The sequence below is a fragment of the Schistosoma haematobium genome, chromosome 4, assembly GCF_000699445.3.
Source record: "Schistosoma haematobium chromosome 4, whole genome shotgun sequence".
Taxonomy (NCBI): Eukaryota; Metazoa; Platyhelminthes; class Trematoda; order Strigeidida; family Schistosomatidae; genus Schistosoma; species Schistosoma haematobium.
The window spans coordinates 41,315,250-41,336,999 of record NC_067199.1 but is presented as its reverse complement, the minus strand read 5'-3'; the positions used below and the strand labels follow the sequence as shown (position 1 = coordinate 41,336,999).

General features: G+C 41.0%; 2 protein-coding genes across 2 annotated transcripts in view; both read left to right on the top strand.

Annotated features, from left to right (window-relative positions):
• The first annotated feature begins 5,605 nt into the window (after positions 1 to 5,605).
• Positions 5,606 to 21,750, top strand: part of UHRF1BP1L (uhrf1 binding protein) — a 66,075-nt gene continuing 49,930 nt past the window's right edge. The window contains exons 1-5 of the mRNA XM_035732534.2: positions 5,606 to 5,695; positions 19,976 to 20,138; positions 20,189 to 20,227; positions 20,286 to 20,365; positions 20,414 to 20,525. The gene's annotated coding sequence lies outside the window, so the exon portion shown is untranslated. The remainder of the gene's footprint in view (positions 5,696 to 19,975; positions 20,139 to 20,188; positions 20,228 to 20,285; positions 20,366 to 20,413; positions 20,526 to 21,750) is intronic.
• CFDP2_19 (Craniofacial development protein 2) lies at positions 9,182 to 16,156 on the top strand. Its single transcript, XM_051216439.1, has 2 exons — positions 9,182 to 9,928; positions 11,334 to 16,156. Exon 2 carries the CDS (start codon positions 14,714 to 14,716, stop codon positions 15,317 to 15,319), a length of 606 nt encoding a protein of 201 aa, XP_051067029.1. The 5' UTR covers positions 9,182 to 9,928; positions 11,334 to 14,713; the 3' UTR covers positions 15,320 to 16,156.

Sequence of the window (21,750 nt, the reverse complement as noted above, 5' to 3'; positions counted from 1 at the left end):
ACCACAAAAGCCTGTTTTGATCATATGTTTAGCAATAGAGAATGATGGATGTTTATCCTCTGCTCTTATTGGGTCACTTGACTGTATTTGTTTCTGAAGCCATTTGGGTACATGTTCACGAATGCTCCTCTCTATGTATGTGTTGCCAGATACACATTTAAATTGGTAAACACAGTGGGATGTGACACAATCGTCTCCATGTACTTTAGGTTTTGAATGAAGCATGCACCTTGTTCTTTCTTTGATGATGACCTTTGCTGTGCAATAGGTTTTATTGATGACTGATTTAAGTCGTTGTTTCAATAAGAGGCTATTTGAATCCCCTCTGAATGGTAAGGTGATGTAGACAGACTTTTTCTCTACCGATGCTACAGCAGGTGTCGCTGTACCATGGACTTTCCATCTATTTATGAATTTCAGAGGATAGCCATTTTCTATTAACGTTTTATTTAACAACTTAACATAATCATCAATGGCGTCATTGGTACAAATACGGTCGAGTCTGTTGAAAAGACACCTTTTCAAACCACGTTTGTATTGCACAGGGCAATAACTAAGATATTGACCTGTCCACGTTGGTTTTTTATAAACAGGTCTCTTGACTGAGCCATCTTCTCGTCTACTCAGAAGTACATTTAGGAAGGGAAGCTGATCGTTTTTCTCCTCTTCACATGAGAGACTAATATGGTTTTGGAGAGTGTTAAGTTTATTTAATAAACGGTACATATCCTCTTTTCTCTCACAAACAACTAAGATATCGCCCACATATCTCTTATAAAGTGACATGTTTCCGATTAGGTCATCAGTTTGATTTTCAACATGTGCCATGAACACATCGGCTAGTAATGGTCCTAGCGGACTACCCATAGCAACTCCATCAATCTGACGAAAGTATTCACCCTTAAAAGTGGACTGAACTTTGTCAGTACATAATAACAGTAAATGTTTAAGAAGTTTTACAGGTACACGTGATTGAAAATTGTTTACAGATATGCAATCACATAATATATCAATTGCTTTTTTCAAAGGTACATTTGTAAACAAGGAATTGACATCAAATGAACACATTGTTTTTTCTTTGATATTAATATCACTTAAATGATCAAACAGTTCAAAGGAATCCTTTAGAGAATACTTACATAGATGTCTTCGAATAGGGTCCAACAACTTTGTTAACCATTTAGCCAGATTATGTGTAGGTGATCTGCACATTGATAGAATTGGACGTAATGGGACATTAGGTTTGTGAATTTTAGGTAGTCCATATAAATGAGGGTAGTCGGAACCCATAGGTTTTAGAAAATTAAATTCCTCTTTATTAATAATATTCACGAGTAGCAATTTTTCTAGGTCTGAATCTACTCTTCCTTCTAGTTTGTTAATACCTTCAAATTCAACATCAGGTATAAATTTACTTTCATCACTAAGGATGGATAACATCTTATTTTTATATTCACATTTATTCATGATAACTAAGCCTGACCCTTTATCAGGTTTTAACAAGATAATATCAGAGTTTGTTCGTAGTTTTTTTAATGATTTAAAATACTGAGAAGTTAATATGCTTCTCTGCTTTGGTCCAACATTATGAAATTGGTGCGCTATATCCACCAGTTTAGCTTTACACCAGCTTTGATTATTTAAAGACATAGGGGTTAGAGTACTCAGTTGATCATATAGATTTTCAAATTGGGCATTTATTTCCAATTAAGACATTTGCATTATAGGGACTGAGAAATTCAAACCAAGAGAAAGTGCTTTCTTTTCATTAGCAGATAATACAATGGAAGATAAATTAGTGACATAATTTTCAGGATTTACTGGGAATAACTTAACTTGATTAGTAATAATACAAGATTTTTCGAGCTTTTTACTGGTCCTTTCCTTTGTTTTCAAAATGACACTACTGCAAAAGTTGGTGAATTTAATATGGCAGACTATAGATATTTCATTTAATATAGGCAGTGCTTGAGTGTGTAATTCAATTAAATTGATTTCGACATCCGAATAAGATTTGAATATTTGGTTGTATTTTACTTGAACGTAAATTCTAGTATAGTTGATTTGGGAATATGTGACTCGACAAACAAGATTTATAGAAGTTCAGTTTCACGCGTTCCGATACCATTTTACATTTAAGGTTGACAAGTTCATCTAACCTTTTAATAGTATGTGCAGGGAGTCTTCTTTTAGAAATTTAAAACAATTAGTCAATTTGATAAATTTCGATATTGATATTATAAATGCACTTAACAAGTATATGTATGAACAGATTGTTTGAAATGTGTTGCGCTAATATATCACATAGTTCTGATAATCTTCGTCTTCCAATATCATTATCGAAATTTATCAAAAGGACTAATTGTTTTATCCATTTTGTCCGTTTTCAGTGTGGTTTTCAGTGTGTATTTTTACGGTCTTAGGCTTTTGCAAGCATCCATAACATAGTTTGCTTCAACATAGTCATGAAAAACTCATGCAAACGTCCGGGATACCGTTTTGCTGTTACAACTGGCATGCAGTGGGACAACTGCAAAGGTTGGTTCCACTAACCGTGCACAGATCTGATGGCAACTGCTTACAATAGACTCAGCAAGTCGGACCAAAAGCAGGCATGTGTCACGTGCAGCACGGACGCTGTACTCTAGCTGAGTAACATCATCGTCTTACAGACAGTTCGTGACGATTCTCTCATAATCATGAATCACATTGACAATCCTGACCTTCCTCTCAGTCCGCAGGACAAAAATGATAGGATTCTCTGGGGTGGATTGAACGAGAAGCTCGAACTTCCTAGAATAGAGCCTCTGATGGTCACACGGCTCACTCGGGGAAAGGATTCTAAGCATCTAAGTTACTCGAGGCTTCTTCGAGTAACACTTAAGAATGCTACCGACGTAGAGGACGTCTTGCTAGCCAGTCACTTGCTGAAATCCGACGGGAACGTAAGAATATTGCCCGACATATCGTACTCTGAGCGCAATATCATACGGAACACCCCTAAAGAATCTCGCGAGGGGTCTTTCCGCGGAAGAAACATAATTGTGCAAGTTATGCCGAAAAATACGAACCCTACTCAATCAAACTCTGGCATCAGGGAATGGAAATTCATCAAACAGTCCTTGAGGCTCAAAAACATACTAACTCAGCATGTGACGAGACTAGCCAAGAAGGACGGTGATCTTAGACCCCGTCTAATGAAGATAACCTTCCCATCCTCCCACATGGCGGTTGCAACTCTGGAAGCATTTCGTGCAAACGGATGTCGATTGCCACCTGGAATCCACATGCATCCGGATAAGACATACGAAGCTAGGACCAAACACAAAGGCAAGTTGGTACTGACCATTCCACTTGTGGACTGTCTAGATGATAAAAAAACGTGTAAAGGAAAGGGCCTACCACCTCGGCAAACCTCATGTAGGTGGGCTACATGTCCATTCACGTATGGCTCATACAGACAAACAGGACGAAGCTCACGCGTTCCAAATAGAAAGCATAGGCTGCTTATACATGAACCCCGCGAGTCTACCAAACAAATTGAATGAATTACGTGAACTTAACAACGCTAAGAAGGCCCATCTGATATGAATATCTGAAACCTGGATATCTTCTCAGTTCTCGGACCAAGAGTTAGCATTACCTGGGATGTCTTTGTTCCGCAACGACAGAAAATAAGGAATTGGGGGCGGAGTAGCCGTATACATACGTTCTTGCTTGGAGGTGCACCAAGTTCATAACCTCGAGTTTAACAATCTTGAGGAATCCATATGGTACTCTGTAAGATTGTCTAGTACTTCGAGGTCTAGTCGGAGTCATTTACAAGAAGCCAACTGCCGACATCGAGTACGATAGTTGTATGCTGAGAGGACTATCCCGCTCTAATCGTCTCGGTTTCACACACATCCTGATTCTAGGGGACTTTAATCTCTCTAGATTCAACTTCGCGGATCACACGTATACTGGAGGCGATAACTCAACTGAAGTTCGGTTCTTCAACCTCATCGAGGACTTGGGATTTCACGAAAATGTCAGGTCGGCAAATAATTGGAGAAACAGTCAGACACCATCGCGCTTAGACTGTGTATTCACAAACGGAGAATTCCTAGTTGACAACCTCTCAATCCTGGCTCCCCTGGGAAAAAGCGATCATGCCGTCATAGCCTTCAGTTTTGTCAGCAAAACTAAGCTAAGGTATCCCACCAATAACTTGCGTCAAGCCAAAACTGGAGTTTCCCAACTGGTAGGTCTTAACGGCCCGACCAACAACGATGGCGATGCCGCTAACCTTCTGGCTGAACATTACTCTCAGACATTTCAACCGATCCACATCAACTTTGCTGATGACAGTTTCATATGCAATTCTACAGGACTTACCGAAGTGAACCCAAGCTCTGACTTGGTGTTCCGGAAATTGCAGCACTTAGGATTAGACACTTCTCCTGGCCCGGATATGGTCCACTCTGCCATACTGAGGGAAGCAGCCTCAATCCTGGCAATTCCGCTTAGCGTGATGTTCTCAAACTCGCTAAGCCGAGGCAAACTACCGGAAACTTGGAAGTTGGCTCACATCACACCAATTTACAAAGGTGGTCGACGCAATGAACCTTCAAGTTATCGGCCGGAGGCTCTTCTTTCATCACCTCCAAAACTCCAGAGTCCCTGATATGCGATTGTTTAAACGACTATGATGTTAAACTTTGGAGAGAGATACGCAATTAAAACGATATACATGCACTTCGGGAGGATCTGACTCGACTCCAAAGTTGGGCAGATAATATTGGACTTACTTTTAACACTTCAAAGTGTAAAGTAGTTCATCTGTGACATGTCGCAGACTGCAGTTATAACTTAGGAAACTCGTCTCTAGTAGTATCCCAAGTCGAAAAAGATTTAGGATTCCTGGTGCCCCATGATTTAAAGTCTTACGCTAACTGTGACAAAAATGCCTTCCGAGCAAACCCTGCACTGGTAACGTTGAAGCGCATTTTTGGAAAGTTCGACGAAAGAACTTTCCATATAATCTTCAACAGTTTTATCCGTCCCCATTTAGAGTACGGAAACATAGTATTTCGTCCCTCACTCCAAAAGGATAACGATATTTTGGAGCGTATCCAACGGCGAGCCACGAAATCAGTTCGAGGACTCAAATCTAAGCCTTACGAAGGGCGCCTCCATTCAATAGACCTTTACCCATTAGAGGTGATCTATTAATGGCCTATAATATTCTCAACACTTCTGGACATCCTCTTAAGCACCTACTTAAGCTTAGTTCGAACACTAACCTTAGGGGTAACACTTAGAAACTGGAGACTAAACATAGCAAAACGGAATGTAGACATAAATTCTTTTCTTTAAGAGTTGTCAAAAGCTGGAACTCGCTGCCGGCCGAGCTAGTCCAAGCGACTTCTAAGGAGTCCTTTAAGAGGCAACTTGACCTGTTCTTAAGGACCAAGGACAGCATCATACAATGATTTACCAATTTCTTTTTCCTCTTTTATTGTTAACATATCCAGGTTTCTGCCTGGAGGATTTGGTGATCTCCTGCTACTAGACACGGAAGCGTGTTAAGCGAAAGCTTCTTCTATTCCGTCCACAAACATTTGAAGAAAGGCGGTTTAATTAGACGGCGCGTTACACTCTTACTCGTGATGTCATCGGTTCTAAAGAACAAGATTTTGAAACCATTTCTTAAGTAAGCATTGTATGTATTTAATGCTCACTTTGGTTCATCTGCCAAAACATATTAAAAGATAAACGACTTCTTGATCATAATATGATCAATAGACATATACATGGATTTATAATTAACGATGAAATGTATGACTTTTTCCATCAAATTCCTGTCTATGTTTTCTGCTATAGGTTTTGTTGTTTTGTTATCGAGCGTTTCATGTGAAATTCTAAATAAATCTTTTTACTTCAACGTAGGTAGAGGTTCTTGTGTTTGCGTAAGCGCTTCTGTGTGAAGTATAGCAGTAAGCCACATTTCAGCTTATATCTTTATTTTTACGGCTAGATCAGTAGATCCGGTTTATATGATGAATTGAGTGAGTGTCTTTTCGTTTTCGCTCCCTTACCTGACCTGCTGAATCTGATTTAATGTCATAGTGACTTCAACCCCTTATATATGTTGCTGCGCAACGACTCCTGACATGATATGTGCTGTTTTCTCAACTTGAAACCATATTTTCTTTAGATGGCTGTGTCTTGTACATTCATGCTAATATCTACTTGGGGATACGGTCCTTCCTGTGGATCTCAAAAGTGTCACAAGAAAGGGTAGGACTCTAATTTATGGACGAGCCAATCAGAAGCGTCTAAGGAGTTTCAAGGTCGCGGCGCTAAGTTCAATGCCAGATGCTCACATTCGATCGTTTTACAGCAGATTTTAGAGAATGGGTGATCGACCTTAGAACGAATTTTTTTAGCCAAATGGATGAAAAGCTTCCGCGTTAAAATCTGAGTTCTGTTGTCCTATACCTGATTGGTTCGTCCACAGAATTATATTCTCGCCGTTTTCTTTGTTATAGCGCTCCCTTATCAGGTTTTGTACAAAATCCATTGTGAACCCATCGTACGTTAGCATTACGCACTGAAGTTGGCGCCATAACCTTCAAATCCTTCCAACGATTCTGATTGGCCCGTCCATAAATTCGAGTTAGTGACACTTTAATTCATGGACGATTTTGAGCGACACTAAGAAAGATTTTGAGAATGTCCACCTACATACTACGGCTAAATGAGGGTTATAAACTAGTATGAGGAATTGAGAATAATATACAGTTGATAGGTAGGGTTACGAGTTAGATCTAGGGTTTTCATCACGAAATGACATCAGTTACTTTGTCATCCTTACCTAGTACCCGTTTCCTAACAACTGTATTACTTACTCGATGGTCCCAGGATATACAAGCAATGTTTCGAAGACATCTATGATCAAATACTAGTAACCTACGAATATCCTCTACTCTTACTGGCCATGTTTCATTGACATAAAGTAGGAAGGAACGAACTACTGCACAGTAAACACGTCCTTTGGTTGATAGACGGATATCTCTCCTACGCCATAAGTGACGCAAGTTGGAAAAAGCTAGTCGAGTTTTCTGTATCCGTGCTGAGATTTCGTCACATACCAGACCACAAGGGCTGATGAGGCTCCCAAAATAAGTGAAGCGGTCGACACGCTCAACTACTTCACTCCCTATCACTAGTTCGAGTGTCGATGCAACCCAATCCTGAAGCAACATTTTGCATTTCGAGGGGAGAATCGCATCCGGAACATGCTTGCATTGTTGCTTAGAGTGGTCAGAAGACTGCATTTTGTCAGCGTTTCCACCAAATAGAACGACGTCATCAGCATATTCTAAGTCAACAAGTGAATCTCCCGGTAGAAGTCTAACCCCTCGAAATTTAGGTGAGGAAAGTGTTATCTCTAAAAGCACGTCAACGACAAAGTTGAACAAGAATGGAGAGAGTGAACAGCCCTGGAGAACACCACTTGAGGTAATCAATTCTGATGACAGTTCGCCATAAGCTCTCACTCGACCAGTTGTGTTCGAGTAGAGAGCTTTACAAGGTTAATGTGCTTTTTGGTACTCCTTTCAGTGACAAACACTGCCATAGAACCTCACGATCAACAGAGTCGAATGCCTCCTTAAGGTCGAGAAATACTATGATTGTGGGGCATCTGAATGTGTGTCTATGTTCTAGGACCTGATGTAGTGTGAATATCTGGTCTATACAGCCACGTCCAGGTCGAAAACCAGCCTGGTTTCTTCTAGTCCGCTCTTCACGAGCTTTAGTTAGGCGTCGAAGTATTATTGAAGCTAATATTTTAGACACTATATTAGTCAAACTGATTCCTGTGTGATTGTCACAAGAGGACTTTTGTCCTTTCTTATAGACTGGCACAATCAGTGATTGAGACCAGTCAGATGGGATTGTGTCCGGTTCCAAAATTCTACCTAAGACCTCAGTTAATCTCACTGCTAATACTGGACCACCATCCTTAAAAATCTCAGGAGTAAACCTGTCAGGGCCTGCTGCTTTCCCTCGCTTCAGATTTCCTGTAGCTTTCTCAACTTCGTAAAGAGTCGGAGGATTTATATTAACTTTCCATCCAGGTCAACTGGAGATCGTGGGAAACCGAAGTGTGGCTAAAAGCCAGTTGAACTGATCCCTAAAGTGTTCTGCCCATCGATCCAATCTCCTGGATTGAGAATGTATAATATGTCCATCTTTTTCTGAGATAGTTTCGATAACAGTCAGGTTCCTAATACCGGTTTCCTTAATAAGTCTGAACAGTTGTCTGCTATTACCTATTGCCGCTGCCTTTTCCATCTCTCTTGCTTTCGCTATCCACCACTGTTCGCGATCATTGCGTAGGCTTCTTGTCAGCTTGCGCTTAAGCTGACTCCGCTCTTCGTTATGTTCAGAGCCAGATGGAATGAGTTTTCGAGCATCTATCAGTGCGGTAGCCGCTGCTGAGATTCAGTGTTGCTCCCTAACCTTACGCTTTACCGTACTAGCAGATATCACTGCGGTTTCCACAGCTCTTCGGATATCATTCCATGCTGCCTCGGGGTGGGCATCGCCTACATGGCTGCCTGTTTTTCTAGTGGATCCTGAAATATACTCTTAGCTTGACTATCATTAAGTAGGGCCCTAAGAGGTTTCCTTGCAGCATCTTTCTTACGTCCAGTAAGACGCAAGCAAATACGCGCTCGCACTAGAGCATGATCTGAATCTAAGCATATGCTCCAGAATGAGCGACAGTCTTCTATTGAGCCCCTCCATCGGTGGCTGATAGCGATGTGATCTATTTGGGTCCAACGTTGGGACGATTTAGGGGGTCGCCATGTTAAAAGATGCTTTTCCTCATGCTTAAAGTTAGTAATTGCAGGAAACAGGCGGTTATCTAAGCATAGCTGCAACAGACGGTCGCCATTGTCTGTTCTTTGAGCCACGACACCATAAGATCCACCCAGGTGTCTTTCCCTTTCGCTTAGTTTACCTACTTGAGCATTAAAGTCACCAGCCACTATTACTACATCAGTGCGCCTAGCTTTTCGGAGGTCGGAAAGCTTTCTGTAAAATTCATCTTTTACATCATCTGAGCTGCAGTCAGTGGGAGAATAGGCAGAGACGACAAAGAGGCAACGACGAGTGTGCCTACCTTTCCGAGTCCTTACTGTTCCGTCTAGTCGTACAGCGCACAAACGACTGTCTACTGGGATCCAGTCTAAGAGAGCTATTTCTGCCCTAGGACTCGATGCTATGCCTACGCCGGCGAGACCACGGGAAGCAGCATCAGGGCTTCCAGATACACGAAGTGTGAATCGAGTTGGCTCTTTATTTTGACATGGTGATGTCAATTGAATGACGCTACTCGGATCCTGTATGAGCGTTTTGGAGGCACAGCACATATCGATGGTGAGAGATTCTAAAGTCCTAGCTAAGGAAGCTTGTTGTCCTATTTGACACAGTGTTCGGACGTTATAAGCTCTAACATGGAGTTTAGAGCGTGATTTCAGGAGACCAGGAATAACGTTCCGCGTACTCCAATCGTTTTCCCTAGCGGTACGAGATGATAAAGGGATGTGATAAAGGTTAGTCATGGAGATAAGAGTGGTATTAGGAAGTGTAGGAAGGATTTGAATGTGACCATCTTGGTCTCGTGTGCTGTTACGGGTATGAGGGCTGGTGTCACTTTCCGGCTGCTCACACCGTGGAAGGATATTTCTTAAGGAACCTGTAAAGGAATTCGGATTAATGTCGGCCTTAACGACCTGGGAGCGTGACCGCAGAGCCCAAGGGACAACTGCTTGAGGCCGGTCGCGCACGGCCTTTTCGTGGAAGGTTTTCAATGTGTTAGCTCCGTTCTTCAAAGGGCCTTACCACTGGAAACGGAAATCCGTGAGGTAAGGTGAGGTGTGACATTTTTAGGGTCAACCTTTTCTAACCCCTTCCTTCCTTGTGAGAAGGCAGCATCGCTGCAGATGCTGGTTGTCCGAGGAAAACATCTTACTGCTGTCACACCCCTATACAGTCAGCAGTACGACTTCGCCCTCAGACCTTGAGTTGCTGCTTTTAGTTTTACCGTTCTCCAATCGACCTGCCTGGCATTGCCAAACCTACAGGAACATATGTTCCAGCCAATATAGCTCGGTTGGGCCATCACGGTAGGCAAGCCCGACCACCGCGTCAAGGTAGCAGCTACGATTAACTGAACTGATATAAGTTCAGTTAATCAGAATAAAATATCTCTTCCTAATTCAACTGTTTACGTAATTTTTTTTAGAGCATAACACTTAGCAATCAAAAACAAAGTATTACTACCTTTCATACCTCTTCTTCAAGAACCCTTGCACTTACTGGTGACTTTAATCAAGATTTAGCGGTCTCACATATTACACTGTTGTATGGCTTTCGTAACCTTTATTCAACCTGATTTCGTGCCTACCAGTGTAGCGTATTGGCGTAATGGGTAGATAGAAATGCGTAATACATACCGTAGCCACCTCAGTCGATTAAGTTTCACATCCTTATCGATTTGATTCACTATCCCTGTTTGACATCCTAGTCTTACATCCCGATTACACACTCTAATCCCATTTTACACAGGCAATGCTCTGACAATATTTTTGGTCACAAACTAGGAGTTTACTCAGAGTATTTTTACTTTATAATCTCTGTTTCATATGCAATAAGGTATTTCATTTGCAACACAAGTTAGCAGTGAATTTCTTTCTCTTGTGTTCGCTTCTTCCAGTATTCTTCTTATAACACCAATGCTCAGTTGCTAAAAATTCGTTTTATTCAACATAATTAGGTATACATATAGGCTTTCAGAAATCTCTTTCTTACCACCATACTATTGTTCCATATCTTTTGAAATGCTTAAAGCTTGACAGCCAAAATCTTTACATGTTCGGAACAGATCATTCTTTGCACAAGCCACATTGAACTTATGTTTGTATTGACTTCATAAAAAAACCATATGGGAACCCGTTCGCTAGCGAGATTTAGATTGGATTAAAGCCTGTTCCGTCCAGGATTGTGTTAGAGCACGCTGCTACCTTGACGCGGTGGTCGGGCTTGCCTATCGTGATGGCCCAACCGAGCTATATTGGCTGGAACAACTGTTCCTCAAGGTCCTACCATGTCAGACAGGTCGGTTGAAGAGCGGTAAGACTAAAAGCAGCAAACCCAAGGTCCGAAGGCGAAGTTGTACTGCTGACTGTATAGGGGTGTGACAGCAGTAAGATGTTTTCCTCGGACAACCAGCATCTGCAGCGATGCTGCCTTCTCACAAGGAAGGAAGGGGTTAGAAAAGGTTGACCCTAGGAAACGTCACCCACTCTTGACTTGTTTGATAGCCATCCTGATTTCTTCCGTCCTTGGTGGAGTGACATCTATAGTAAGGTGTGTTTGTTGCTTCGATGTCTGTTGGATCCAGTGGAGCTGGACTATTCAAGAGTTCCTCGAAATGTTCTACCCATCCTTCCTCTGTTCTCGAATCTCAGTGATTGGCTTGTCTTCTTTGTCCTTGACCGCTCACTCTGGCTTACCATATTTCCTTTCCAGTTTCTTCGTTGTGTCATATAGTTGTCTCACATTTCCTTCTGCAGCTTTTTCCGCTGTCGCTGCTAGCTCTTCCACGTACTTCTGCTTGTTAGCTCCAATGATCTTCACTTGTTTGTTTGTTTCTGTATATTCAGCTTGTGCCCTGACTCTCTCTGTTCCTTTTTGACTGCTGTTAATTGCTGTCTTCTTGTTCTTCCTTTCTTGAATCTTGTCTTGTGTCTCGATTGAAATCCCTTCTTTAGATGATGCTTGCTGTAGTCCAGCACCTCCTGATAAGTTGAAGATAGTGCTTCTTTGATTTCTTTCTACTTGTCCTCCATCTTAGTTTCTTCCTTTTTGAGATTTTGTAGGGCTGGGACCTGCTGTTGAGAGCTATTTTGAATTGGTTGAGTTTGTCAACATGTCGAAGGAAGGCTGTGTTGAACCTTTGTACTGCCGTCTCCCCAGCTGTCCAGTATTTTTTTCAGCTTCGATTTCACCTTGGCAACCACCAGCTAGTGGTGTTCTGAAGCAACGTCAGCTCCTTTCCTGGTTCTTAAGTCTTCCATTGACCTCCTGAATTTTTTATTAATACAAATGTGATCTATCTGGTTCTATGTATTGTGATCCGGTGAGACCCATATAGTTTGTTGTATGCGTTTGTGTGGGAATATTGTGCCGCCTATAACTATTTCGAGAATGCACATAGATTTGCAAATCTCTCACCATTTTCGTTCTTTTCTCCCAGTCATTTCATATCGCCCCATGATATCTTCATACCGTTTGTTGTCCATTTCAACGGCCGGTTAGGTCTTTCATCATGATGGTCAGTTGCTTTCCTGAGTACTTCTCTATGATGACTGCAATCTCTCATAATACTGATCTTTATCATCTTCGTTGCTGTCATTGGTGGGTGCATAACTGTTGTCGCTACCTTGACGTGGTGGTCGGGCCTGCCTATCGTGATGAAGCAACCGAGCTATATTGGCTGGAATAACTGTTCCTCAAGGTCCTACCATGTCAGACAGGTCGGTTGAAGAGCGGTAAGACTAAAAGCAACAAACCCAAGGTCCGAAGGCGAAGTTGTACTGCTGACTGTATAGGGGTGTGACAGTAGTAAGGTGTTTCCTTCAGACAACCAGCTTGACAGCGGTGCTGCCTTCCCACAAGGAGGGGTGGGGTTAGAAAAGGTTGACCCTAAAAATGCACACCTCGCCTTATCTCACGGATATGCGTCTCCGGCGATACGGTCTTAACAAGTACGAAGCTAACACAAAAATTACCTATAAAAAGGTCGTGTGTGACCGACCTCAAGCAGTTGTCCCTTGGGCACTGCGATGACGCCCTCATGTCACTAAGACCACTAATCCTATTTCCTCTCCAGGTACCTCCAGAAAAACCCTTCCACGGTGTGGGCAACCGGGAAGTGATAACCGCCCTTATACCTCAAACAGGACTCAAGACCACTGTATTCATAATCAACCTCCCTCTTCAATTCATATTATTACTCCTACATCGACTTTCACCTCTACACTTCCTCTTTCGGCATCCCCCCCAAGTGTCACCACAGCCAACGATTCTAGTGCTCAAAACACTGTCCCAGGTCTACTGAAACCTCGCTCCAAACTACACATTGGAGCCTTCAACGTAAGTTAAATCGGTCAACAGGCTTCCCTGATTAGAACCCTAGAATCTCGTACCATTGATGTATGCTGTGTCTCTGAAACACGCATACAGGATCCCAGTGTGGTCATTCACTTGACCTCACCTCGGCAAAACGGAGAGCCAACGAGATACACCCTCCGTGTATTTGGTGACCTGACGCCCAGCTCTCGTGAACTGGCAGGAGTAGGCATAGCACTAAGCATGAGGGCGGAACAAGCACTGTTAGAGTGGATTCCCGTCAACAGTCGTTTATGTGCTGTTCGGCTAAACGGCTCCGTGAGAACTCGGAAGGATAGGGACACACGTCGTTGCCTTTTTGTCGTTTCTGCCTACGCTCCCACCGACTGCAGCTCAGATGAAATGAAAGATGAATTTTACAGAAAGCTATCTGAACTTCTTCAGTAAGCTAAACGTTCAGACATATTACTCGTAGCAGGTGACTTTAATGCTCAGATAGGTAGTTTAAACCAAACAGAAAGGCATTTAGGTGGGTATTTTAGTATTCCGGCACAACGAACAGATAATAGTGATCGTCTGCTGCAACTATGCTCAGACAATCGCTTGATTTTAGCAAACACAAATTTTAAGCATAACATGGCGACCCCCTACACCAAACCAATAATGGACTCAAATAGACCATATTGCCATCAGTCATCAATGGAGAGGCTCAATAAAAGGTTGTCGCTCAATCTGGAGTACCTGCTTGGACTCCGACCATGCCCTAATACGGGCACGCATCTGCTTGCGCCTCACTGGACGCAAAAAAGCCACACTAAAACGAACCATTAGAACTGAGTTGAGCAACGAGAAAACCAAAAGTAGGTTCCAGGAACAACTGAGGTCACACTTAGGTAGTTCTGAAAACGAGGCTGACCCAGATGTTGCTTGGAAAGATATACAAACAGCTGTGGAAACAGCAATGAAATCTATTAGTGACTTAAACCACAGAGTTACAAAGAACCAGTGGATTTCTTCAAAGTCTATCACACTGATGGATTCTCGCAAACTCTTCCCATCAGGTTCCGAACATGATGAAGAGCGACAACAAATCAGATCTAGGTTAAGAAACAGTCTAAGAAACGACCGTGAGCAGTGGTGGGCAACGAAAGCAAAAGAAATGGAAAAGGCGGCGACTATAAGGAACACAAGACAGCTTTACAGACTAATAAAACTGGAACTAATAAGTCAAGTGTAAGTGAGATTATTTCGTAAAAAAAGACGACATTCTCATCTGCTTCCAGTCCAGACATTTAGAACGATGGGCGGAACATTTCAGAGAACAGTTCAGCTAGCCTTCAGCTACTCTACAACTACCCTCCATTCCCAGACAGTGTGAATGGAACATTGAAGTAGGTCCCCCAAATCTTGCTGAAGTTGAGAAAGCTCTAAACTCCATGTTAGAGCTTATAACGTCCGAACACTGTGTCAAATAGGACAACAAGCTTCCTTAGCTAGGACTTTAGAATCTCTCACCATCGATATGTGCTGTGCCTCCAAAACGCTCATACAGGATCCGAGTAGCGTCATTCAATTGACATCACCATGTCAAAATAAAGAGCCAACTCGATTCACACTTCGTGTATCTGGAAGCCCTGATGCTGCTTCCCGTGGTCTCGCCGGCGTAGGCATAGCATCGAGTCCTAGGGCAGAAATAGATCTCTTAGACTGGATCCCAGTAGACAGTCGTTTGTGCGCTGTACGACTAGACGGAACAGTAAGGACTCGGAAAGGTAGGCACACTCGTCGTTGCCTCTTTGTCGTCTCTGCCTATTCTCCTACTGACTGCAGCTCAGATGATGTAAAAGATGAATTTTACAGAAAGCTTTCCGACCTCCGAAAAGCTAGGCGCACTGATGTAGTAATAGTGGCTGGTGACTTTAATGCTCAAGTAGGTAAACTAAGCGAAAGGGAAAGACACCTGGGTGGATCTTATGGTGTCGTGGCTCAAAGAACAGACAATGGCGACCGTCTGTTGCAGCTATGCTTAGATAACCGCCTGTTTCCTGCAATTACTAACTTTAAGCATGAGGAAAAGCATCTTTTAACATGGCGACCCCTAAATCGTCCCAACGTTGGACCCAAATAGATCACATCGCTATCAGCCACCGATGGAGGGGCTCAATAGAAGACTGTCGCTCATTCTGGAGTATATGCTTAGATTCAGATCATGCTCTAGTGCGAGCGCGTATTTGCTTGCGTCTTACTGGACGTAAGAAAGATGCTGCAAGGAAACCTCTTAGGGCCCTACTTAATGATAGTCAAGCTAAGAGTATATTTCAGGATCCACTAGAAAAACAGGCAGCCATGTAGGCGATGCCCACCCCGAGGCAGCATGGAATGATATCCGAAGAGCTGTGGAAACCGCAGTGATATCTGCTAGTACGGTAAAGCGTAAGGTTAGGGAGCAACACTGAATCTCAGCAGCAGCTACCGCACTGATAGATGCTCGAAAACTCATTCCATCTGGCTCTGAACATAACGAAGAGCGGAGTCAGCTTAAGCGCAAGCTGACAAGAAGCCTACGCAATGATCGCGAACAGTGGTGGATAGCGAAAACAAGAGAGATGGAAAAGGCAGCGGCAATAGGTAATAGCAGACAACTGTTCAGACTTATTAAGGAAACCGGTATTAGGAACCTGACTGTTATCGAAACTATCTCAGAAAAAGATGGACATATTATACATTCTCAATCCAGGAGATTGGATCGATGGGCAGAACACTTTAGGGATCAGTTCAACTGGCCTTTAGCCACACTTCGGTTTCCCACGATCTCCAGTTGACCTGGATGGAAAGTTAATATAAGTCCTCCGACTCTTTACGAAGTTGAGAAAGCTACAGGAAATCTGAAGCGAGGGAAAGCAGCAGGCCCTGACAGGTTTACTCCTGAGATTTTTAAGGATGGTGGTCCAGTATTAGCAGTGAGATTAACTGAGGTCTTAGGTAGAATTTTGGAACCGGACGCAATCCCATCTGACTGGTCTCAATCACTGATTGTGCCAGTCTATAAGAAAGGACAAAAGTCCTCTTGTGACAATCACACAGGAATCAGTTTGACTAATATAGTGTCTAAAATATTAGCTTCAATAATACTTCGACGCCTAACTAAAGCTCGTGAAGAGCGGACTAGAAGAAACCAGGCTGGTTTTCGACCTGGACGTGGCTGTATAGACCAGATATTCACACTACATCAGGTCCTAGAACATAGACACACATTCAGATGCCCCACAATCATAGTATTTCTCGACCTTAAGGAGGCATTCGACTCTGTTGATCGTGAGGTTCTATGGCAGTGTTTGTCACTGAAAGGAGTACCAAAAAAGCACATTAACCTTGTAAAAGCTCTCTACTCGAACACAACTGGTCGAGTGAGAGCTTATGGCGAACTGTCATCAGAATTGATTACCTCAAGTGGTGTTCTCCAGGGCTGTTCACTCTCTCCATTCTTGTTCAACTTTGTCGTTGACGTGCTTTTAGAGATAACACTTTCCTCACCTAAATTCCGAGGGGTTAGACTTCTACCGGGAGATTCACTTGTTGACTTAGAATATGCCGATGACGTCGTTCTATTTGGTGAAAACGCTGACAAAATGCAGTCTTCTGACCACTCTAAGCAACAATGCAAGCATGTTCGGGATGCGATTCTCCCCTCGAAATGCAAAATGTTGCTTCAGGATTGGGTTGCATCGACACTCGAACTAGTGATAGGGAGTGAAGTAGTTGAGCGTGTCGACCGCTTCACTTATTTTGGGAGCCTCATCAGCCCTTGTGGTCTGGTATGTGACGAAATCTCAGCACGGATACAGAAAGCTCGACTAGCTTTTTCCAACTTGCGTCACTTATGGCGTAGGAGAGATATCCGTCTATCAACCAAAGGACGTGTTTACTGTGCAGTAGTTCGTTCCTTCCTACTTTATGTCAATGAAACATGGCCAGTAAGAGTAGAGGATATTCGTAGGTTACTAGTATTTGATCATAGATGTCTTCGAAACATTGCTTGTATATCCTGGGACCATCGAGTAAGTAATACAGTTGTTAGGAAACGGGTACTAGGTAAGGATGACAAAGAAATTGATGAGGTAGTGAAACTTCATCAGTTGAGATGGCTGGGACACGTGTTACGTATGCCCAACGAACGACTTCCTGGACGCGCGATGTTCAGTGGTATAGGAGTAGATTGGAAGAAAGCTAGGTGCGGCCAGACCAAAACATGGCACAAGTCCATGAAGTCACTGACAAATGGACTGAGTCATGTTGGTAGGTGTAGACTACCTGATTGGGGATCGCGATATGATAGCAACCGATGGTTAGATACCCTGAATGACATGGCTCAAAATCGTTTGCAATGGTGTGCGCGGGTGCATCCACTTTGTGTTCTCCCAAATTTTAATCTTCCGAATTCTTCATGTCCCTTTCTTTTTTCTCTTTCCAAATTTATTTCACTGTATTATATTCCTTGAATAACATCTCCAAACCCTAATCTTTCCGATTACTGCTTATACTCTTATTACCTCTACCACTACGGGATTTGAATCGACCACTGTATCTCTGTGCTAATGTGGTGTGGCAATTCGAACTGATGTACGTACGTACGAAGTTATACGTTGTTACTGACTGGAGCACGCTAATCGGCCATTTGTTAACCAGAGCTAGCGGATACTCGGAGAAGACTCTAGAATCTTGTTGTGTAAAATTAATAATATACTAATGTTTTTATTATTGTGTTTTCTACTTCCATTCACCTTTGTTTATTTGAACTGTAATTATGTTCCTGTTCAACCATGTTCTGTTTTGGAGACTTATCGAGTGAAATGAAATGTATGAATGCTAAACAATAAGAGTAGCTGGGCCGTATTTAGAAAAACCATTTATAACTTTTATTGGTAAACTGGAGACTTAAAATGTTATTTTGACGTAAAGGTTCAAAGTGTTGTAAAGTGTACTTGGCTGCCCGATTCTAAATTATCAACACCGTAGTAAACGTAATGAATCAAGGCAGTCATCGAAAGCTGCGATTTGGCGTCAACATTATGTGTCCAATATTATCGTTTCAGCCTTCAAGTGGTAAGGAAACAAACCGGTTTGGGAAGAAGTACGTCTGGTACAAAAAAACAGAATATTTTTCAGACTATCTTCTTGACAATCAATAATTATAATCAGATAATCACTGCGTAAAATGAACTTTTTGATAAATTCATCTCAAAATTGGACGAAATACATGATAACACTATCAGAATATGGTAGAATATCATGCTCAAGTAATGAATAACATATTTTTTCAAAACTACCAAATTTTAGTCAATTGGTGATCACATCTTACCGATCGATAACCTTAATCATTGCTTTATATCATATAGAATCCTTAAAATGTAGCGAATCATTCAGAGTAATAGTTTTAAATGTCAAATCGAAAGTAAATTTAAAAAGTTGATGGGGGATGTTTTGGACACTCAGAGATAGACTACATCTTGTATATTTTTGGAGGATTTCGAATAAATTCGGTTACGGTCTCTTGAACAATCCGCAATATTTTTCAGGTAAAAAACAGAGAGCCTGTTGTTCTTCACACTTTTTAGATGATATACTAGTAATATAGATGTCTCGTGTCGTAACTCATGTGTAGGTGTTTCTCATAAAAATCTCACTAAATGGGATTTAGTAGATATTTCTGTATGTGGTGTTGTGTATGTAAGCATTCAATTGTCTACGCGTTCACCAGTACTTAAGGATTTCAAACCTAGTTATCTAGAGTGAAATTTACTTGTTTCGAATCTCAGACTATTAGATAGTAATGTAGATATGATCCATTGTTCCACTCACATCGTTAAATCGTAGTTCCTTATTCTGAAAATAGTTTTCATAAAGGATTGTTGCCATCTAAAATACCATTGACAACCGATTAATCTTGGAGAGCTACTTAGTTGCATCTTGGTATTTCCAAGGGATGGATACGTTAAATGCCAAAAATGACTTAAAAACCCAAACTCGGAGGTCTTTGGATTACTTTATTGTTATAAGACTGTACTGCATCAAGAAATGATTGGTGATGTAGATGTATCTATTTTCTATCTAATTAATTTCAGGTGTCGATATTATTTCATATCTTATAGTCCTTGAACTATATTGTTTGTTTACGTTCTTGTTACCAATTAATTCACCGTCATTTTGATTCCTTGCTATACATCTGGTTAATTTCTTCCCGATGTCTCAATATGAAGTGTGTCAATTTCGATTGATGTCCATTTGTTCAAGGTTCAGCTTTGATGTTGATAGCACTACCCGCTTTATTTTATCCCACATTTTAAGCAAACAGCTTTCATGTTCTCTCGTGTGGCTGGTCGCATTTTAAGTGTTATCAGATAAAAACTACGCTTAAATCAGACAAATCCTTCGAACCAATTCGTTGAATGATATTCCATTATATACCAATCTGTATAATCATTGCAGTTGAAAAACAATATGTACTCATCAGCGTTATTGTACGATAATCGCTCCGTATCTTCGATAATGTGAATCACGAAATCCTGATTTGGTGCCTTGAATGATAATATTTTTGAGATCCTTGGACCGGTAGATTTATGCTGACAAACAGTGAAGATAACTATATAACGGTTCAGAGTTTCATAATTATTAATATTTTCCTATTGATGTCAATTTGTGTTTGAAGTAAACAAATCCGTTTTTGTCCTATTACTCATCTTTAATGGGCTTTCTTTATACCTACTGATCAAAAATTCAACTTCAGGTTTACGAAAAACCTTTCTTCAAATAAACTTCATATGAGTTTATTAAAAGGTGTTTTGGAGTTGGAAACACTAGAATTAGAAGAAAATGCTTTAATGGAGCTTCTTGATCTGCCAACTTGGTTACTTTTACGTAAAGCATATTGTACAAATGTTGTAGCTAAAGTAAGTTCTCCATTTTGTGTCACGAATAGCAAATAAAACGTTCTTTTTAGATACACTGGACAAAGTTAAAAACTCATCCTGTTTTCATTGTAAGCATTCATATTAATCTCACATTTTATTATCATGAAAAATTACTCGTTGATCAAGAGTATTGATCTTGTAAATATTGAATTACAAGCGCTCAATGAACCACGTCCAGCTTCACAATCGCCTATAGCTAATTATAGGTTTGTTTTTTGATAAAATCTGAATGAACGTTTCTATCCCTATCACAGAGGCGGATCTGGCAAATATGGGTTCAGTGATAAAGTAATTGATGGAGTTACTATTCAAGTGAACTCAGTGTTTATTGAGTTCTTCGCTCAAGCTTTTCAGGGCTCAGTTGAAGTATGTCTTCTTTAAAAATGCTCTTGATAATTGGCAAATTATATTTTTCCATAGTGGTTTTCTGTATGTCATGTGTTTCGAAGTATACTCAAAATAATATTCGTTATTTAGACATAGATCGATACATAGGTGTGATTGATGAAGAATTGACTAATTTTACATACATCCGTCGCGATAGCGTTACATAGTCATATGGCAAAAAACAAGTAGTGATATCATAGTCATGGTATTATAGGGTGGTTGTTTGTTGGTTGAAGCACTTGACTTTAAACCACTGAGCTGCACTCTCAAGCCTGGCCTCACCTTCTGTTTAATTTTTTGGTCAGTACTGCTAATACAACTGAAGTGTGACTCGAAGCTCAGTAAACAAACCTGTATCTGTTATGCGAATTGATTCACATTAGGAGTAGAATAATGAAAATCGATTTCAGTTTATAAATCCGCTTTGTATTGTGTCATCATAGTATGATAAGTCTATTGATTTCTTCTATCCAAGCTGAGTGATCAAGACATACACCATAAACTTTTGTTTGTTGTATTACTAACCGTTTTGTCACTCCCTGATGCACTCCAACCTGTATTTAGCTCCCGAATTGTGTTGTGTTACTTTATTATCCACGTTATTCGTATTGCTGTGCACAAAAAGGTGGTTTTTAAGTATTTTTAAATCCTGTTTCGAGCTTCTTTTTGTGATTTAGTTAAAGATTTCCGAAGTAAAAATTTATGTCCCCTGATTATTTTGATATCTGTATATGACCTTTCATTTTTTTAAAAGCTGTATTCACCAGTGTGTATATTTTATGAACGAAATTTTGTTGTAATTTGTCATTCTCTAATTTCTAATACCTGTACTGTTGAGTTTATTGTTCCCTTATACTCATGTATAAGATATAAGGGGCTATGTTTGACCTCCTAGCTATGAGGTATGTGTGATGATCAATAGTACAATTATAGAACTGATTTCACCAGATTAAATTACTGCCTAAAGAACATAAAATCTAAGAATAAAATATTTTTTAGGTGGGGGATCTTGGCTATTGAATGATGTAGTTTGCTTCTATCAACCAAGACGGTTAAGGGATATGTTGTGCACAAATATCAGTCGTCTGTTTCAAACCCTAATAATAACTTTAACCATAAATAGCGTAGAACCTTGCGCATATATAGATCAGTTCACATTGCTACACCACATCAGCAAAATGAAATGAAATTGCCAAGATGAATA